This window comes from Zootoca vivipara, chromosome 1 (genome assembly GCF_963506605.1).
Source record: "Zootoca vivipara chromosome 1, rZooViv1.1, whole genome shotgun sequence".
NCBI lineage: Eukaryota > Metazoa > Chordata > Lepidosauria > Squamata > Lacertidae > Zootoca > Zootoca vivipara.
In genome coordinates this window covers 116,407,821-116,425,990 of record NC_083276.1, presented here as the reverse complement: position 1 = coordinate 116,425,990, position 18,170 = coordinate 116,407,821, and the positions used below count along the sequence as shown (strand labels likewise).

At 43.3% G+C, this 18,170-nt stretch overlaps 1 protein-coding gene across 5 annotated transcripts in view; it reads left to right on the top strand.

Moving 5' to 3' along the window:
• Positions 1–18,170, top strand: part of MAP3K20 (mitogen-activated protein kinase kinase kinase 20) — a 342,609-nt gene that overhangs the window by 97,568 nt on the left and 226,871 nt on the right. For 3 of the 5 annotated variants that reach the window (XM_035135169.2, XM_060281103.1, XM_035135177.2), the window contains exons 17-20: positions 3,536–3,652; positions 6,542–6,616; positions 7,714–7,864; positions 9,222–13,443. In XM_035135169.2, coding sequence (XP_034991060.2) covers positions 3,536–3,652; positions 6,542–6,616; positions 7,714–7,864; positions 9,222–9,904 — 1,026 coding nt within the window. In that variant the 3' untranslated portion in view covers positions 9,905–13,443. Of the gene's footprint in view, positions 1–3,535; positions 3,653–6,541; positions 6,617–7,713; positions 7,865–9,221; positions 13,444–13,474; positions 14,513–18,170 lie in introns of those variants that run through there. The other 2 variants (XR_009558437.1, XR_009558438.1) reach the window with 2 other exon arrangements.

The window sequence follows — 18,170 nt, the reverse complement described above, 5'->3', positions numbered from 1 at the left end:
AAGACCAATGGTCAAAGATGATGAGAGTTGCAATGCAGCATCTCAAGGGCCACAGGTTGCCCATCCTTATACGCACATGGGGGTAAGTTCCTATTGTAACCAGAGTGTCTTCTCAGTAAACATAGTTAAGATTGCACGTGCTCGGGGGCATAGCGTGGGCAGTGTTAGGGTGGGCCATGGCCCTTGGGTGCACAATTCTTGAGGGGGCGCAAACCGTGTGCCCCCGGTGCTCCTCTTCGCCCACCAAGGGCCGTATTGGCTGGCCAGGCTGCCCCCTGCACGGGGGGCAGGTGGCTCAGCATGGTCCTACTTTGCTCTGGTGGTGGTGGGGTTGCTCCGTCGGCGGCAAGGACTGGGCTGGAGCTCCCCACCCAGCGCATGCATGCCTGCCCTGGGCACTGGCAACTGAGGCTATGCTACTCCCATATTTCAGGTTGTACCTGGGGCTATAACTACAACTTAACAGAGGACCTCTAATTATTTCAGGTCTTAGATTTTGTTTGGTTTTTAATCTTATCACATATTCAATTTACAGGTAGGTAGCTGTGTTGGTCTGCCGTAGTCGAAACATTGGTATGAGCTTTCGTATCTGAAGAAGTGTGCATACACACGAAAGCTCATACCAACAATAAACTTAGTTGGTCTCTAAGGTGCTACTGGAAGGATTAAAAAAAAAATTCCACAAATTCAATGACTCTGCTGAGCACTTCTTTTCCATTTTCCAAATTATCAAAAACACCTTTGCAAAACGTTTACATTCTTTCTGCTCCAAGCTCTTTGTAGCGATACTGCCATTTCCCAGCACAGTAAAATTAACTATGGTCGCTGTACCATTGCCTCTTATTCATCTCCTGCGGAGCAAAGTCAAGTTACAGTATTTTATATGTATCTGAATTTCTGTATTTTTGCCACCGTAAAGTAGACCATCCTGTGACATGAAACCATTGGGGGTCAAGTAGCCATAGCCTGCCGCTTTTCGGTTCAAGATGTATTGAAGCTTGTGGGTTGATGTGGAGATACCGTACAGGGGGAAAATATATATATATTTGAGCTCACATGCAGGTTTTCAGAGCGCGCAAGATAAAAAATGGAAAGCAATGGACTAAAAAATGAACACGTATAATAACCAAGTCTAAATTGAATATAGTTAATTATGTAATCTTATATTAAACTTCCAAAATGGTACTGCTCTGTCATATGCTGGCAGCAATGCAGCTTGATTTCAGATTCCCCTAAATATTTGTCCTTGGGCTGACTCCTTAAGAAGTAACGGGTCAATGCTAACCAGAGTCGAAAGCCCTTTTTGACGGCAGATACAGCAGCGAGGCCCCTGGAGAGTCATGAAGTAGCTGGGATCATTTTCTGGCAGCTATGCCTAATTATCATGACTACAGTGATACAAGTTAATATGGGTTATTCCCATACAGAAAGAATGCTTAAAGTTTTGCTGGAACTGATTTTTTTTATTATTAAAAAATAGTATGAAAACACAATAATGAATAAGAGCCCAAATATTTTATATTTATGTCAACTGCATGGACTTAGGAATAACAACATTTTACAGGGATTCGATACAAAACACGGCCTTTGCTGTTAAATCACGTGGAATGTCTTTTGATTGCCGTTTAAGCATTTGTTAAGTATATATAGTAAAGAATTATTCTCCATGTCCTGTTTTTCTTTGCTGTACCGTGCACAAAAAGAGCAGGTTTGGTGTGGTGGTTGTAGGACTTGGACTAAGGCAGGCATCCCCAAATTTCGGCCCTCCAGATGTTTTGGACTACAATTCCCATCTTCCCCGACCACTGGCCCTGTTAGCTAGGGATCATGGGAGTTGTAGGCCAAAACATCTGGAGGGCCGCAGTTTGGGGATGCTTGGACTAAGGACATTTAGGTTCGAATCCATGCTAGAACCCTTTAGTGATGCCAAGGGGTTGCTTTTCTATAATTAGCTGGAAGCAGGTTTAAAACATTTGTTACCCACAGCTTTTAATACAGTGCTATATCAATGGCCTTCCCAGTGGCCAAGACCCTTCTGTAATGTTTTCTCGCAAGTCCTTCCTAATGTTGATTAAAAGGTTCCTCTTTCCTTCTTCTTTTCATTTCATTGCTTCCTGTTGATCACAGCTGAAGGAGTAATGCTGAAGACACTAATTGCCCCAATGTCAGTCCTAACTGAGTCGTCATTAATACCTATTTCCACCATCAGCAGAAAACAGGCAATAAAATGTAATTAAAGGCACAGAAGCCCCCCCAAAGCCTGAATGATGCAGATGTAATGAAAGGCACAAAGGCCTTGGCCACATTAGATTGCTGGTGTGGCAACTCCCTGGTTCCCCCCCCCTCTTTTTCTTCTTTATTAATCATTCTTTAAAAACACGATGTATCAACGTAGAAAACAGTGGACTACAATTACTTGTCTGACTTCTCTGTAAAATGTGAATGAACACAGGATAGGCTATTGGTGAAACACCTTGGGTGGCTGAGCCATTCACCTCATCCTTGTGTGATAGGGATAAAATGTGGAACGGCCAATGTATGTTGCCCTGAACAGCCAAGAGGAAGGAAGGGAAGATTTTTTTATCTCTGCCGGATTTGAAATTCTTTTAATTCTTGATTTTGCTGTTTTTGTTGTTAATCACTCTATGATGCCTTCCTGGGAAATGGAAGACTTAATGAGAAATGGAAAATAATTTGAAATTCCTTGTTTTAGGGCCATTTGCTGTTAATCTATGAATTTTCCTAGACTGCTTATTAAAACAGTCCTTAGCACTTGCTCCCAAAATAACAGGCCACCTGTTGAATGTGCGTAGCTCAAATGGCTTCTCTGATCCTTTCAGATAGCTTATAAGTTTTCATGGCACTTTGTAAGTAGTTGTCTTATTCACACAAACTTGATAAATGGTGAAATATTAATTGTGTGAATAATTGCCGCCTGTGTGCTGTACGGGCATACCTGTTGTGGCAGAACCTGATGGGAACTGAGAAACAGCTGGAGGACACCAGGCTGAGAAAGGCTGTCATATATGTGGAACAAAAGTCCTTAAGTTTTGATCTCTGGACACTTGTTTGTTTCCTGCATGCCATCACATTTTCTTCCTTGCTGATGCAGAATACTTGAGCTGTGAGCCAGCTAAAGCTATATGTACATATAGAGACGAAGCATATTCGGAAGGATGAAGTTTATTTAAAAGATTTCGCTGCGGCCCTTTGCACTGCTGTGGGAAAGGCAAACTGTTTAAATTTTAAATTGCTGAAAAGCAGGTTGTCTTTTTATCCTGTGGTAGGAATTTCAGATTAAACCTTCTGGTGTTGTTTGGGGATAAGGCGCATCCCCAAACCCATTTAAGAACCCCTCTTGATGACAAGTAAGGGTTATTTCACATTAAAATGGAGTTTGGATGCTTCAGTTCCTAAGATAATAGAAAATCGATTAATTTATTGGGTTTTGTTTTGTTTTTTGCTTGGAGACAACAAAGCGTCACAATTGCCCCAGTGTCCAGTTTTGATATTCTGTATTTTCTTTCCGTGCCAGGACTGTAAATGGAAGATGTACATGGAAATGGATGGGGATGAGATCGCAATAACTTACATAAAAGATGTGACATTTAACACTAACTTACCTGACACAGAGATTTTAAAGATGACAAAGGTAAGGTTCTGTTTACGGGCTTGAAGCTTTCATGATTGCCTAGATCTCGAACAAAGGTATTAAAATACCACAGCGGCAGACTTTTGTGCCTATGGAAACTCATTCTGCAGGCAGCTTTTAAAGACCCCCCACCCCTTCCCACATTTGTATCACAATAGATTTTTTTTCTCCTTTCTGTTAACATTACCTTTTCAGTCATGGTAATAGGAAAGCGATGGCACGCTTAAGATATTACAATTAAAGTGTGCGATTTCTTGGTTCCGTAACAAGGTAAATCATACATCAGACAATGTACAGACAAGTTCTAAATGAGAAGAGTGTTCATCAAGGTGCGCTGGAAAAATAAAGTGTTGCCCTTTGGCAGCAATTTATGTTATTAAAATGGGGAAATAAAACAGGCATATTCAGTGGGAAGGTGTCTTGAACCAGGCCTATAATCACCAGGATTTATGAGGTTTGGCAAGCCTCCTTCCATTTTATGAAGAAAAAAAACCCACAGCAGATTCATGGTAGAAATGTGCAATTCTAGGAAAACTGCTTCTGAACAGGGGATTCCTAGCGCTAATAATAATGGCTTTTCCACTGGGAACTACAAAGAACTGGTTTTCCACACAATTGCACTGTTTTTCCTGTATGTTCCTTTCATACCGGTATTATCAGCCTGTTTGTTTTTTAAACCCAATCTTTAAACTAATGCTAAAATGCTTCTTCAGGGGAAAAATGATTAGGAAAGGGTGTTATCTTTAAATTTTATTTGTTTTGTTCAAAGACAGAAGAACTGCAGGAAAATACAGGGTGACAATTGAGTGGTTTATGGAATTCTATGGATGTCCCATAAAAACAGGGAGTGATTGAAGAATGGCAATTCCACCCTAAGTGTATCCCCAAACTGCGGCCCTCCAGATGTTTTGGCCTACAACTCCCATGATCCCTAGCTAACAGGACTAGTGGTCAGGGATGATGGGAATTGTAGTCCAAAACATCTGGAGGGCCGAAGTTTGGGGATGCCTGCCCTAGACTCAACCTGCTATTGAGTATGTTCTCTTCCAGCCTTCCTCAACCTCGTGCCCTGTTGATATGTTTGACTACAACTCCCATCATCCCTGACTGTTGGCTGTGCTAGCTGGGGCTGATGTGAGCTGTAACCCAAAACCTCTGGAAGGCACTAGGTTGAGAAAGGTTGTTGTGATCATTCCTTGAAATCCTGTTGGGTATTCTGAAAAGGGTGTAAGATGTAGCCTGTCAGGAGAAGGGGTCTGCAGTAACAGGAGGGGTGGGGAAAAGCCCAGCTGCACAAGTGGCCTTCTGCTTGAGCAAGTCTGGACCCCAAGCCTTTGTATTAGAGCTCATTCATAATAGTAATAGTAATAATAATAATAAATAATAATAATTTATTATTTATACCCCGCCCATCTGGCCGGGTTCCCCCAGCCACTCTGGGCGGCTTCCAACAAAATATTAAAATACAGAAATCCATCAAACATTAAAAGCTTCCCTAAACAGGGCTGCCTTGAGATGCCTTCTAAAGGTCTGGTAATTCTTATTCTCTTTGACCTCTGGTGGGAGGCCATTCCACAGGGTGGGTGCCACTACCGAGAAGGCCCTCTGCCTGGTTCCCTGTAACTTGGCTTCTTGTAGCGAGGGAACTGCCAGAAGGCCCTCGGCGCTGGACCTCAGTGTCCGGGCAGAACGATGGGGGAGGAGACGCTCCTTCAGGTATACTGGACCGAGGCCGTTTAATAATAATAATAATAATAATAATAATAATAATAATAATAATAGATTATTTATTTATACCCCACCCATCCGGCTGGGTTTCCCCTGCCACTCTGGGTGGCTCCCAACAGAATATTAAAAATATGATAAAACATCAAACATCAAACATTAAGAGCTTCCCTAAACAGGGCTGCCTTCAGATGTCTTCCAAAAGTCAGGTAGTTGTTTATTTCCTTGACATTTGATGGCAGGGTGTTCCACAGGGCGGGCGCCACTACCGAAAAGGCCCTCTGCCTAGTTCCCTGTAACCTCAATTCTCACAGTGAGGGAATTGACAGAAGGCCCTTGGAGCTGGACCTCAGTGTCTGGGTTGAACGATGGGGGTGGAGACGCTCCTTCAGGTAGACTGGGCTGAGGCTGTTTAGGGCTCTAAAGTCAGCACCAACACTTTGAATTGTGCTTGGAAACGTACTGGGAGCCAATGTAGGTCTTTCAGGACCAGTGTTATATGGTCTCGGCGGCCGCTCTCAGTCACCAGTCTAGCTGCCGCATTCTTGATTAATTGTAGTTTCCGTGTTACCTTCAAAGGTACCCCCACGTAGAGCGCATTGCAGTAGTCCAAGCGGGTTTTCTGAAGCCTGGTACAGTCATACCTTGTTTTGCAACCGGGATCCGTTCCGGAGCCCCGGCCACTAGCCGAAAAGGACACAGGGCAAAGCACTGCGTCTGCGCACACACGAGCGGCAAACCGGAAGTAACCCATTCCAGTACTTCTGGGTTTGCCGCTGACGTTTGCTGGAATGGACGCTAGACGAGGCGGATGTCTGCAGAGGTATTACTGTAAACTTATTTTCAAGGGCCTATGACTAAACTTCTAACCAGCAATGAGTATACAGTATGAAGTGAATTTGTCAGTTGGTTGCATAGAAAACAATAAAAGCGTGACAAAAAATGAAATGCCTAAACATGAAAATAAATCACAGAAGACATGCAGGCCAAACAAGACATTGTGTGCTAAGATTTGTACTTTCGTATTTATTTAGTCATTTGACACGGTTTCTGTGTTTGCTTGTTTTCACTCTTTCTGAAGGACAGGGGATGGATGCATAGAAGTTGATTCGCACAAGGAGGCAGAAAACAAAAACGTTTCTTTCATATATTTTTATTTTGCAGCCACCATTTGTAATGGAGAAATGGATTGTGGGAATAGAAGACGATCAGACTGTGGAATGTTTAGTTACTTATGAAGTAAGTGTTGTTGTTGTTGGGGGGGGGGGAGCCAACGCACTACTTCTGCCAGTAGGGTTTCAGAATAAGGAGTTGACATGCCTTAACTTTCTTGCCCACTGTAGTCAACGCCAAATACTGTAATTAATTTTAAACAACTTCTCATACAAATTTGAATGCCATCTTCAGAAATCACACCCAGACTCCTAGCTGGGATAGCTGGCTCCCTTAAGTGTAAATATATATATATACCTTTTTCTTCTTCTTCCTTTTGAGTAATGGTCGGTGTAGGTGGTGTTTGTTGAACAGACAATCTTTCTTACCTTTTTGACAAAACGCTAATTAGCAGAGCAGAGGAACAACAGGAGAAGGGAAAGGGCAAGAGGGAAAACATAAAATAAAATCTAGAAGCAATTTAGCTATGTATAATAGGATGGAAATTAGCCTTTGTATGAGTAGATTTTTGGATACTTGCAAAAAAAAAGTGTTTCATAAAGACCAATGGGATATTTCACACTGAGGCTAATAATTGAAATTTCAGCTCTGTCCTGTGGCATGCATTCAAGCAGTGAGAGAGCGATATAGGAAAATTCTGGACCTCGCCTGCCTCAGAAGTGAAGAACAGTAGCTTTCTATTAACAGGAAGAATAACCCTAGGTTCCTTTCAGACTGTAGCTCCTCACAGGTCTCAGAGCCTGACAGCAGGATTAAAGAGCTAGCCACTATAGGCAAGCTACCATAAGGGAACCTCGGCAACAATACCTCCTTAGTGCCTACCTCTTCTGGCAGAAAAGATTATTTACTTGCAGCACTACATGATCTCATAATTACTAAACGGTTCTGTTAAAAGGCAGCCATTAAAATCTTGCCCTTGTTCAGTACACTATTTTGGGCGGGGGTGGGGGGTGGGGACGAGAAAGCATAATTTGCCGCCAGATTGGTTGCACAACTGAAAAAAATTCTTTGCGGCCAAACTAAAAGAGGATATTAAACAAACTCAGCATGAGGATTCATGGTATCCTCAATGTCACAATCCTAAGTTCAGTGTCTGGACAAACACTGCATGACTGTGTTGAGGCTCTTTAATTTTTTTTGCTTCTGAATATCTTGTTGAACAGAGCGATGTCAGAACTCCGAAATCCACCAGACATATCCAGCCAGTGGAATGGAGTAAAGTGAAGCTTCAAGATGAGGTGAAGTCAATACAGCTTAAAATACAGACTTCGCTCCCAAACTCAGAAGGCAACCCTCGGAGCAGATCCAATTCCAGTAAGTTTAAATTCCAGTAAGTTTAATGATGCAGAGTGTTGAAGGAAGGACATTTACCTCATCTCATTCACCCAGCAAAAAAGGAAGGCATCTCTCTAAAATGCCGTTTTCTCAGAGAAATGTGTCTCATATTCACACTTACTAAGAGCTTTGCAGTTGTTTTCCAGCATCCGTTAGATCAGAGCTTTCCTGACATACCAACTTTGTAGCTTATTTCAATGGACAAAAGCTTAACCGCAGATAGTACGAACAGCTAGAAGTCTGTCAAGTCAATGAATAAAGGCCAAAGAGCTTTAAAAAAATAAGTGTGTCCTGTTTAGTCGTGTGTTTTAGTGTACGGCTGTATCTACTAATTTATATATAGGAGGATCTGCCTAATTCAAGGGTTGCATAGTCGGGCATTGCACAGTTATAAACAATTAGAATTGTTTGAGCAGTGGAGGTCATGTCTTTGAATGCTGAATCCTACCAGAAGAACCAACTTCCTAAGAGTGTTCTCAACACATGCGTCGACATTATCCAGTGACTGCAATCTCCTTGGAAGGAAAAGGGCTAACAGCTCCCCAAGCACATTGGCAGCCCCGCTATAAGAAAAGGGCTGATTGATGGCCTGTCAGGGAGTAGCTGGATGAGGAAGAGTGGTGGAATCTGCCCAACCAAGAGCTCCACAGGGAAGATGCAGAGGAAGAGGATTTCGAACCTGGCGATTGGTGGTGGACACAGGCGTGGACAAGCTGGGAAGTGCTGGAAGCAGGGGGCTTGAGGGATAGCGAAGAGATGGGAGCAGACAGGTTCCCCAGCACAGGACGGGAGGATGAGGTTCCTCGTTTGGATGTAGGCAGAGGCAGCGATGATAGAGAGGGGAAAGACCCTGCCCTCTGACAGCTTCTCTAGTGACAGCCTGCCTCCCCCTTCTACTCCTAGAACGAGGTGTCTGTTGCCTGTCGCCGAACAGCAAGCCAGGCAGACACACAGGGAGTCCCATGTAGGTCACTGTAACAAACAATCACAGAGAGAGGGGCCTGATACCGATTGCTAGGGAGTGCTAAGGAGGGGCTGCAAGCCAGTCCAAACAACGTATTCATTTAGACAGTTTTACCCATTAGAAATCTCTGTAAATTCTTTGTTTTGCTTCCCTTAATAAAGAAACTAACTGCAAGTGAGCTAAACATCTCTCTCTTTCTCTTTGTGACCTGCAAACGAACTGTCCTGCCGGTCAGACTGTGACATGGCCAGACAGCCCACAGATTACAAGACAGTGCCAACTCTGCGAAGTCATGGACAGCCCTTACTTTTGGTGCTTCCTCCGAAGCAAAAACCTAGAATTCAAAATTGATGCCCTCTGTTTTTCTTCCAGGTATTGATGCCCAATGGATGAATGCGCTGAAACTGCGCCGAGTGACCAGCAGCCCTTCTCTCCAGCGTTCTCGCCCTCACAGCCCTAATGGTTTTTTGCCGTACCTTCAGAACCAAGGCACCTACGCTGCCGCTGTGAGGCGGACCCAGGTTCCTGTAACCTATCAGATCACTTCTCTGAGTCAGTCGAGAGGCTCGTCTCCGACGCCGTATTTATCATCGCTGCATTTGAACTCAATGGGAAGCAGCACCTCCAGTGCAGCTTCGGATAGCCCTTCGGAAAGAGACAGGTCCAAAGCTAAAAGCAGGCACAGCTACCACAGTGGCGACTCTCGTAGTGTGTCAGGAAGCGGGAGGCGCTTTGCAAGGAGTTCAGGAGGTGCTCAGGTGGCTGCTAGGAACCCAGAGAAATTCCGCAGGCATTCCCAGCCAACGTACAGTCAACACTCATCGAGGTCACATGACAGGAAGTCTCCTCATTACCCGCAGCAGCCCAAGTTGATACCAGGGATGCCCTTGAAAACGGAAAGCAAACCCAAAATAGAAGAGGAAGAGGGAAGCAAAGTTGGTGAAGGTGGATGGACAAAAGTTGATTATTCGAAAAAGTCTCATCGGCATATTGTTGGCAAACAAAGAGAAGAGAAGTCAAAAGGAACTGGAACCGGCCAGAAGAAAGTCCATTGATGTTTTTTGAGAAATAGGTTTTATTTTATTCGTTTGGACATTTGGTTTCTACAGAGAAAAGTGGGGTGTGTGTGTTTTTAAAGATTCACCTGACAATGAATGTGAGACTAGCACTATTGAACATGAATACACTACCTCTCGTAGAGATCAAATGGGGTTTCTACTCACCGCAGCCTGGTGAATATGATGCTATTGTCTGCATGGTGAATATTCACATGCTGCAAGTTCTCTTTGCTTCCAGTTGGGGGCTCATGATTTTAACTTAATACTCCCACAAGTGTTAAATTAAGTAATCACCATAGTTTCAGTCTGATCCTGTGGGGATAGGTCTACAAAACACAACTGCCTTCCACCTGTAACAATGGCTGAAAAAAATGTGACTGGGAAGGTTATCCTTTCCTTACTTATGCAGCTCTCATTACAATATCCTGTCCTGTTGAGTTTGTTTCTCCCGATCTGCTCCCTGCACCCTACCCAGGCACCCCTGGGCTCCTCTCTGGTGATGGGGGAACCCCAGTCCTCCATTTAAAGATGCAGTCCCCACATATTTCCTTTGGACTAATTCTTACGATCATGAAATAATTTAGTACTGTATATTCTGCAGAGAAGAGCAAAAAAAAGAGGAAAAAATAGCCTTGATCGCTTTTATTTTTTTATTTTTTTGGTGTGACTTATTTATTAACATATGGCAAATATTTTTTATTAATTGCATTTTAATTGTACCCAGCCTTGTAAACTACTGTTAATACATGCTGTAACTCTACTGAGGTACCTTTGGGGAGGGGTTTGTCTTCTAAGGCTGTGGCCCTGAACACAAAAGTAAGTCCCACTGCATTAAATGTTACTTTTGTCTGAGTAAACATGCTTTGGCTTGGACAATGTTTCTTGTTGGCTTTGGCAATGACATTTCAAACTCTGTATAAACAGAAAACAAAGCTTAGCATATTCAACCGCATCGGTCCGTTATGAAAAGGAAATGGCTTGAGGGTTTGTTTTCAAATCTTTTGATTTTGACGTGGTATGTATATGTGGAGCAGTTACTCCTTATTACCCAGATCTGTTCCCCCCCTCCTTGCAATACACTAGAAGATTTTTAAAAGAATACAAAACCTTCCTAGCTCTCAGTAAGATAGTGTGCCCTACTGGCCATAAATGCAACCCAGAATCAGAAGAGGGGAAAACACAGAGCCCACGTTTTCAGAAATGACTTGCTTCCATTTATTCAAGAATTCTCAATCACACAGCACAGATTCACACATGTATAACTATTTTAAGTATTTATTTTGTATGATTCTTAACATCCTTTAGTCTGCAGAGGTCTCTGAACTATCTGCATAAAACTATCCCACGTCAAACGGCAGTACATAAATGTTGCATAGATGATATAGTTTTACATTAAGTGTCATCAGATTACTAAAACAGAGCTCCATCCTTCTAAAGTTTTGTCTTTAGGGTTTTGTCTTCCTGGCTGGAATGGAAACGGCCTCTACTTCTGGGTCACCTCAGCCCCACAGCGGTTCTCTCAGATTGGCAGTAATCAACTAAAAACTTGCAGCCCTTTATAAGATAGAAAATGTCAGCAGAACAAGGAATTTGCAGCGCTGTGGAAATCTGTAAGTTGCTTTAAAACTTTAAGGGAAACCTCTGTTCTGACCTTGTCCTTAAGGGTTTAGGGCTTTACAAATAGGAGACAACTTTTCTGAGCTAATGAGCTAAGTGCCTGCAGTGGGCCTGCTCCCTGCTTCTCCCACTGAGCATGCACAGCCTTGTTAAGGCAATGTATGGCAATGGGTTGCACATACTCTGCAGGGGTTGCCAAAGATAGCTGCTTTCTGTCACAGATGGCTGCTACTTAGAGGGCAAGGCGAAAAGCAAAGGTTTAGCCAACACTTCAAGCCACTAACCTACCTTTTGGGATTGTTACAGGAGAGGGGCGGACTTTGGGATTCTGCATGGTCAGCATCCCATGAAAGCAGCTTTATCATGTGGCTAAACTTTTATTTGAAAAGTTAGGGAAATGGAGGCCTAGAGGCTGCGTACACACGGCATTTTGTTCTACCCTCAGTGCGAGTACAGTGGTACCTTGGTTCTTGAACTTAATCCGTTTCTGGAAGTCCGTTCAACTCCTGAAACAGCTCAAAAACCAAGGCACGGCTTCTGCTTGGCTGCAGGAACTTCTTGCACTCAATTGGAACTCGTGGGAGTTGCGTCGGACGTTCGGTTTCTGAAAAACGTTCGCAAACCAGAACACTTATTCTGGGTTTGTGGTGTTCAGGAGCCGATTTGTTTGGGAGCCAAGCCGTGGTACCACTGTCCTTGTTTTTCCAATGTAGCCCCCACGCTCTAAACCCGTTGTTTATTTTTTTGCCCCTGAAAAGTGCTTCTTGAGGAACTTGTTCTTCCAAAAATAAAAGCTCGTTGCTGATGGATTCTGTGTTGGCTCACAGTGAAAGCCAATGGAGTGGCTGTACCTACATCCGCCCAATGACAATGCAGATGGTTTATACCAGGATCGTAATCACTTCCTTCTTCATTCACCTGGGGCAGGTGAAGGGAGGGAAAGGTGTGGATTACCTAACCAAGGGGAGAGTTTTCAAATATGTATGATGGGTTCTAAAACCAATCTAGATTGGAAGCAGTGTGTTGGGAATGAGCACAAATGCTTATGGATTGAGGAAAGCTACATTTTTGTGTGCTACAAATCAGCTAGTGTGTACCCAGTGCTAGCCTATACATGAAGCAAAATAAGAGAAGAATCCCAAATTGGTAGAGTGAACTATGCCATTTCAAATTATTTTTATTATTTTTCCAAATTATTACAAATCAAACAAAATTAATTTAATTTAATACAACTTCTTAAAATCAGGTTTCCTGCTCCGGTTCCAAGCATACAGTCATCATCATTTCCCCACATACTGTAACCGCATCATTTCTTATTTAGAGTCCAGTTGGCATCCTTCGTTAGACCATTCTTCCAGCTAGCCACTTTTCCCACCTTACAAACAGCTGAACTATGTCATTTCAAACTACCTAAGGGGATACAAGTTTTGAATGTTTTCCCCACATTTAAAATAAAAATGTGTAAGGCTTAGTGCGGGGGACGTTGACCCAAAACATTCTAGCTCAGCTCTTTCGCTTCACATTTTTCAGATTATGAATGCCGTTTATGTATTCTGAAGCGCTACAGACAAATCTGCCAGCCCATTCTACTGTCGCGACCGGAAATTCATTTTCCACTGTTAAAACATTCTTGAAAGCAGGGTTGTTCTCTCTGGACTTGCTGGGGCAGGGCTGGTGGAAGGAACAGCTGTATACCAGAGGTATCCATGTCCTTCGTCACCCCATTAGAAGAGGCCAGGCTAATACACTTAATTCTTCTGGGTTCGCTGCTCTTCCTCTCAGACCTCTCTCTCCTTGGAACCTGCCAAGCCAAGTTAACAGGTGCCATGAAAAATAGGTTCCTAGGAGTTCCATATACAATTGCATCAAAACATGTATAATTATGAATGTTTTGCATATTTTGATACTGAATCTGTGAGGGTTGGGTTTGTTTTTTGTTTTGTTTTTTAGCAGCGGTCCTGAGGCTTCACCAGCTTGCTGCAGTTGGTTATTAAGAATGTCCAAATGGATTCCTTTGCTGTTTGTAAGCAATTTAATTCTGTGCCTAATTTTAATCTACACTCTACTGTGTGTCCACATCTGCTCTCTTAAAGCATTCATTAGCATTTAAAGGGGAAAGCTGATGGTATTGATCACACTTATTAAAACTGAACAATCGTACAGCAGTGATTGGCTAGAAATCACCATCCTCTGTTGGAATCACCGTTAAAACAAGAAGAAAACTGAGCAAAAGGGAGAAAAATAAATAGTGAGGGGGGGGGAATGCTTTAAAACATCTCCAGCATAGGAAAAGGAGAGATAATAAAGTGGGAAGTAATCATATTTTCATGAGACAATACATTTTTTGGGGAAAATATTTTTAATAAAACCCTGGTTAAGAACTTGTTTTAATTTGTGGATTCACATTAAGTCGCTTGAAAGCCCTTGAGGCCATGAAAACGTACGAAGGAAACACGTTATTACAGTACATTTAGCAAGGCTTAAATGTAGGATGGCTAGAAACAAAGAAGGATGAGGTCTTGTGACTCTAATAATTATGCAGAAGAGGAAATTCAGAAGCTGCCATTTGCCATGCTTACAAGATGAGAAATCTCTGTGACTCTCCAGACGATTTCGGACAACAACAACAACAACAACAACAACAACAACAACAACAACAACAGTAATCTCCCATCATCCCCACTTAGCATGGCCAATGGTCATTCAATAACATCTGGAATACCACAGGCTCCCCATTCGTTGTAAAGGTCAGAAATGTTGCATGCAGTAAATCCCCTTTACTGTATTTAAGGCACAGTGGCTCAGTTTTCCTTCGCTTTTGGTCACCCCTGACTGTGTGTAGGTATGATCTATTTCCCATTACGGTAGTGTGGGAAACCTGTGCCCAGGTCACATGAACCCCATACATTTAAGACACATTTAAAGCACATGAATCTACTCCAAGAATAATGGGAACTGTAGTTTGCTAAGAGTGCTAGAAAGTGTAGCTCTATATGGGTAAACTACAGTTCCCATTATTTGGGGGGGGGGAAGCCATGCACTTTAAATGTTCGGCGTGGGTGTGCCAGTGCTTTCTTGCCATGCGAATCTTCCTATTTTCATAGAATAATAGAGTTGGAAGAGACCACAAGGGCCATCCAGTCCACCCCCCTGCCAAGCAGGAAACACCATCAAGGCGTTCCTGACAGGTGGCCAGGGCCGGCTCTAGGTAGACCCCCGGTGGCGCAGGGGGCCACGGCGCCGGCCCGCCAGGAGGGCGCCGCGAGCTGCGCCCGCCCGGCCCGCCGGTTCGACAACTGCGCTGTGCCTGCCCGCCCGCCGCGCCGCCGCACATATGGCGGCCGCACTGCACCCACCCGCCCACCATGCTGGGAAACGGGGCGTGGGAGCGCTGGAGGGATCCGTCGCTCCACGGCGCCAGGGGCACTTAAGATGGCCCTGCAGATGGCTGTCAAGCCTCCGCTTAAAGACCTCCAAAGAAGGAGACTCCACCACACTCCATCACACTTTACTGGGTAGGAGAATGTTTTGGGTTTTTGGGTTGTTGTTTATATTTTGATTATATATTTTGTGGTTTTATATTTTGATTTTGTTCTGTGAACCGCCCTGAGACCTCTGGGTATAGGGTAGTATATAAATAATAATAAAACAACTATGTTTTGTAGTGTTCCTAGTTAGTGAACATACATGTGCATAGGTAATATTCTGTTGCTTTCATTCAGTCAACAATTGAAATTTGAAAGAGATACCAGAAAGATCAGTTACCTGGTTTTGTTGCTAGTGTGATGCTCTTACAGCTGTACAGTGGAACCTTGGTTTTCGAACATAATCTGTTCCGGAAGACTGTTAGATTTCCAAAACCTTTGAAAACCAAAAACTGAAAGCAGAAGCCTCAATTCAATAGGAAAACTCAAAATGGAAGCCGCGTAGCATGTTCGGCTTCCGAAAATCGTTTGAAAACCGAAGCAGTTACTTCCGGGCTTTCAGCGTTCGGTTTCCGAAACGTTCATCAATGGAGAGGTTCGAGAACCAAGGTTCCACTGTACCACCATGTTGCCAAAATAGCTTGTTTTTCAATAGGTCGGTGGCAATGGGAGGCAGAAGCAGAGCTTGATCCTAGAAGCTGAAATGTTGTTATAGGATTGGTGGGATAGTCTGGATCCCCTCCAAGTATGTGGATTGATATCTTTAAGACAGAATTCTTTAAGTAAGAGGAACTCCTGAAGTGATCCAGTCAGTCTCTTTATTAAGCTAATGGCCATAGCTGCCAAGTCTCCCGTATTCCCTGGGAAACCCCCGTTTTTCCAGCTGTCCCCAGCCGAAAAAACATATTTTTTTGTTTTCCCCTGGTTTATTCTGGCGCGGCGGCCATTTTGGAACTGGGCGGAGCATGCTCAGAAGCAACTTTTGATGCTGCTTTGCCCAGTTCCAAAATGGCTGCAGCGTGACTTCTGGTGCGGTGGCCATTTTGGAACAGGGCAGAGCAGCATCAAAAGTAGCTTCTGAGCATGCTCCGCCCAGTTCCAAAATGGCGACAGCGCTACTTCCGGTCTGCTACTTCCGGTCCAGTCCCTTATTTCTCAGGCCGGAACTTGGGAGCTATGCTAATGGCCCTAGCCATTGTATCTCTGTCTAGAAAGATGACCAAGTATAGGTGCACAGAAGAAGAATGGAACAGGTCTTTCTCCTCATCTGCTTGAGCTGATGTCACCCTGAATGTAGGACAATAGGTCAGGGACCAGTCTTGTCTAGGTTCATGCGGTTTTGGCACCAGGACACCCTGCTATGGATCCCTTCACCCCAGAGCAAGATATGTTGGGGTGTTAGTGTTGCGTGTGTGTAAATAAAACTACATGTCCCAAAGACGCCACTGTTTTCAGTCACCTATATTCCAAGGAAACCAAACCCTGAAATCTCTTACTGTTCAGAGATTGGGGTGCACATAATATAATAATATGACTGAACTCTGATGTGCTATTAAAAATAACAGCAGTCTGTATAAAAATGCTACAAACTACTGAACTTCAGTGCCAATGCACTGCCGTCTCTCATTCTGGTGAAATAAAATTAGAATAACTAACTCCTGTAACCCTGGGGTTACCAAGAAGCAATGAAAACACAATTAAAAATCATACAGGATGCAGCACAGCGCATTACAATTGCTGCAACAGGCAGGGGAAAAAATCATTAAGTGGTCTGCCTAAGACCCTCAGCAATTTTCAAGTGGTCAGGGGGTGGACATTTGGATACTACAGATATAAACCATTTAATTTCTAACAAACTAGCTAGATATGCTGGTGCCCTTGCATTTTCTAAATAAAACCACCATGCCCTTAATTTTAACGCTTTCCCTTTAGTTGAATATTAACCTAAAATGTTCACTATTCTTTCTTTTTTTCCCTGTTTCCAAACTACTGCTTTTACTTATATACAACTGTATGCAAATCAAGTCAATTAGTCTGCTACTATAATTAATGAACATGGATTTCTTCAGCTGAGCAACAGCCCTGATCACACTATAAAACCCCAACTATTTATGACCTGAATTTGTCTCACTATTCTCTCCCACTATTCTGTCTGTCTGTCCATCTATCCATCCATCCGTCTGTCTGTCTCGCTCTGTGATTCATAGTCGGCATATTATGTCCACCACTCCTTCCTGCCCACAGGAAAGTGAATTGCTTTAATTTTATCTCATTGTGACCCATTCCTAGTTGCTCTCTCCAGTACAACTCACCATGAATGACAATCACGGGCAGCAGTGCTAGTAGGGACTCAATGTGGACAGACATCAAAACCACCATCCACTGTCCATTATCCAGCAACTTGCTGAGCTGATTTAATGAGGTGAAGTTGCTCAAACATACTTTGTTCTTCCCTTCCCTCCTGTGAGAAATCACTCAAAACAATGACCTCTGTGTGTTGCGCTGCTTAGAACAATTCCCCTTTCTAACTCCATTGAAGCTTGAGAGAATGAAACCTCAGCCTTCGAACACCGTGCTTTCAAGGATATTGAGCTTGGGCTTCAAAAGACAGGCATTTTTATTTTAATTTTTAATAAAAAAAAGTCTGCTTGTGATTATCTTTACCCTAATTGTTACACTTTTTCAGGTAAGTAAGCAACCTTTTCTTCTTTACCTGCGCCAGGGGGTGGGTCCGGGGGAGCAGTGGTTTAAAAACCTCTAAGTCTTTAGATATTTTTCACAAGTAAAACACAGTATAATGAAGATGTCTCTGGAAATCTAAAATAGTTTTGTATGTTTAAGGTCTGCATCTTTCCCTTTTCTGAGTGAACAGCTCAAATCAATTTGTCAAGATACCCCAGATTGGTGCAGGACTTATTTATGGCAGGAAAACAAATAAAGAACACTAAAGTAAAAAATATTTCAAAACTGACATACAACCTCTCTAATTCAAGGGGACTGGAATACATAACATATAGCCGGAGATTCTCATAACTGGGTGGGTTATTTGGCACAGCATTTCAAGAAATTACTTGTGGGCATGAACTAGTATATAACTGCAGGGAAGTGGGTGGCGCTGTGGTCTAAACCACTGAGCCTCTTGGGCTTGCTGATCGGAAGGTCGGTGGTTCGAATCCGTGTGACGGGGGGGGGGTCCTGTTGCTCTGTCCCAGCTTCTGCCA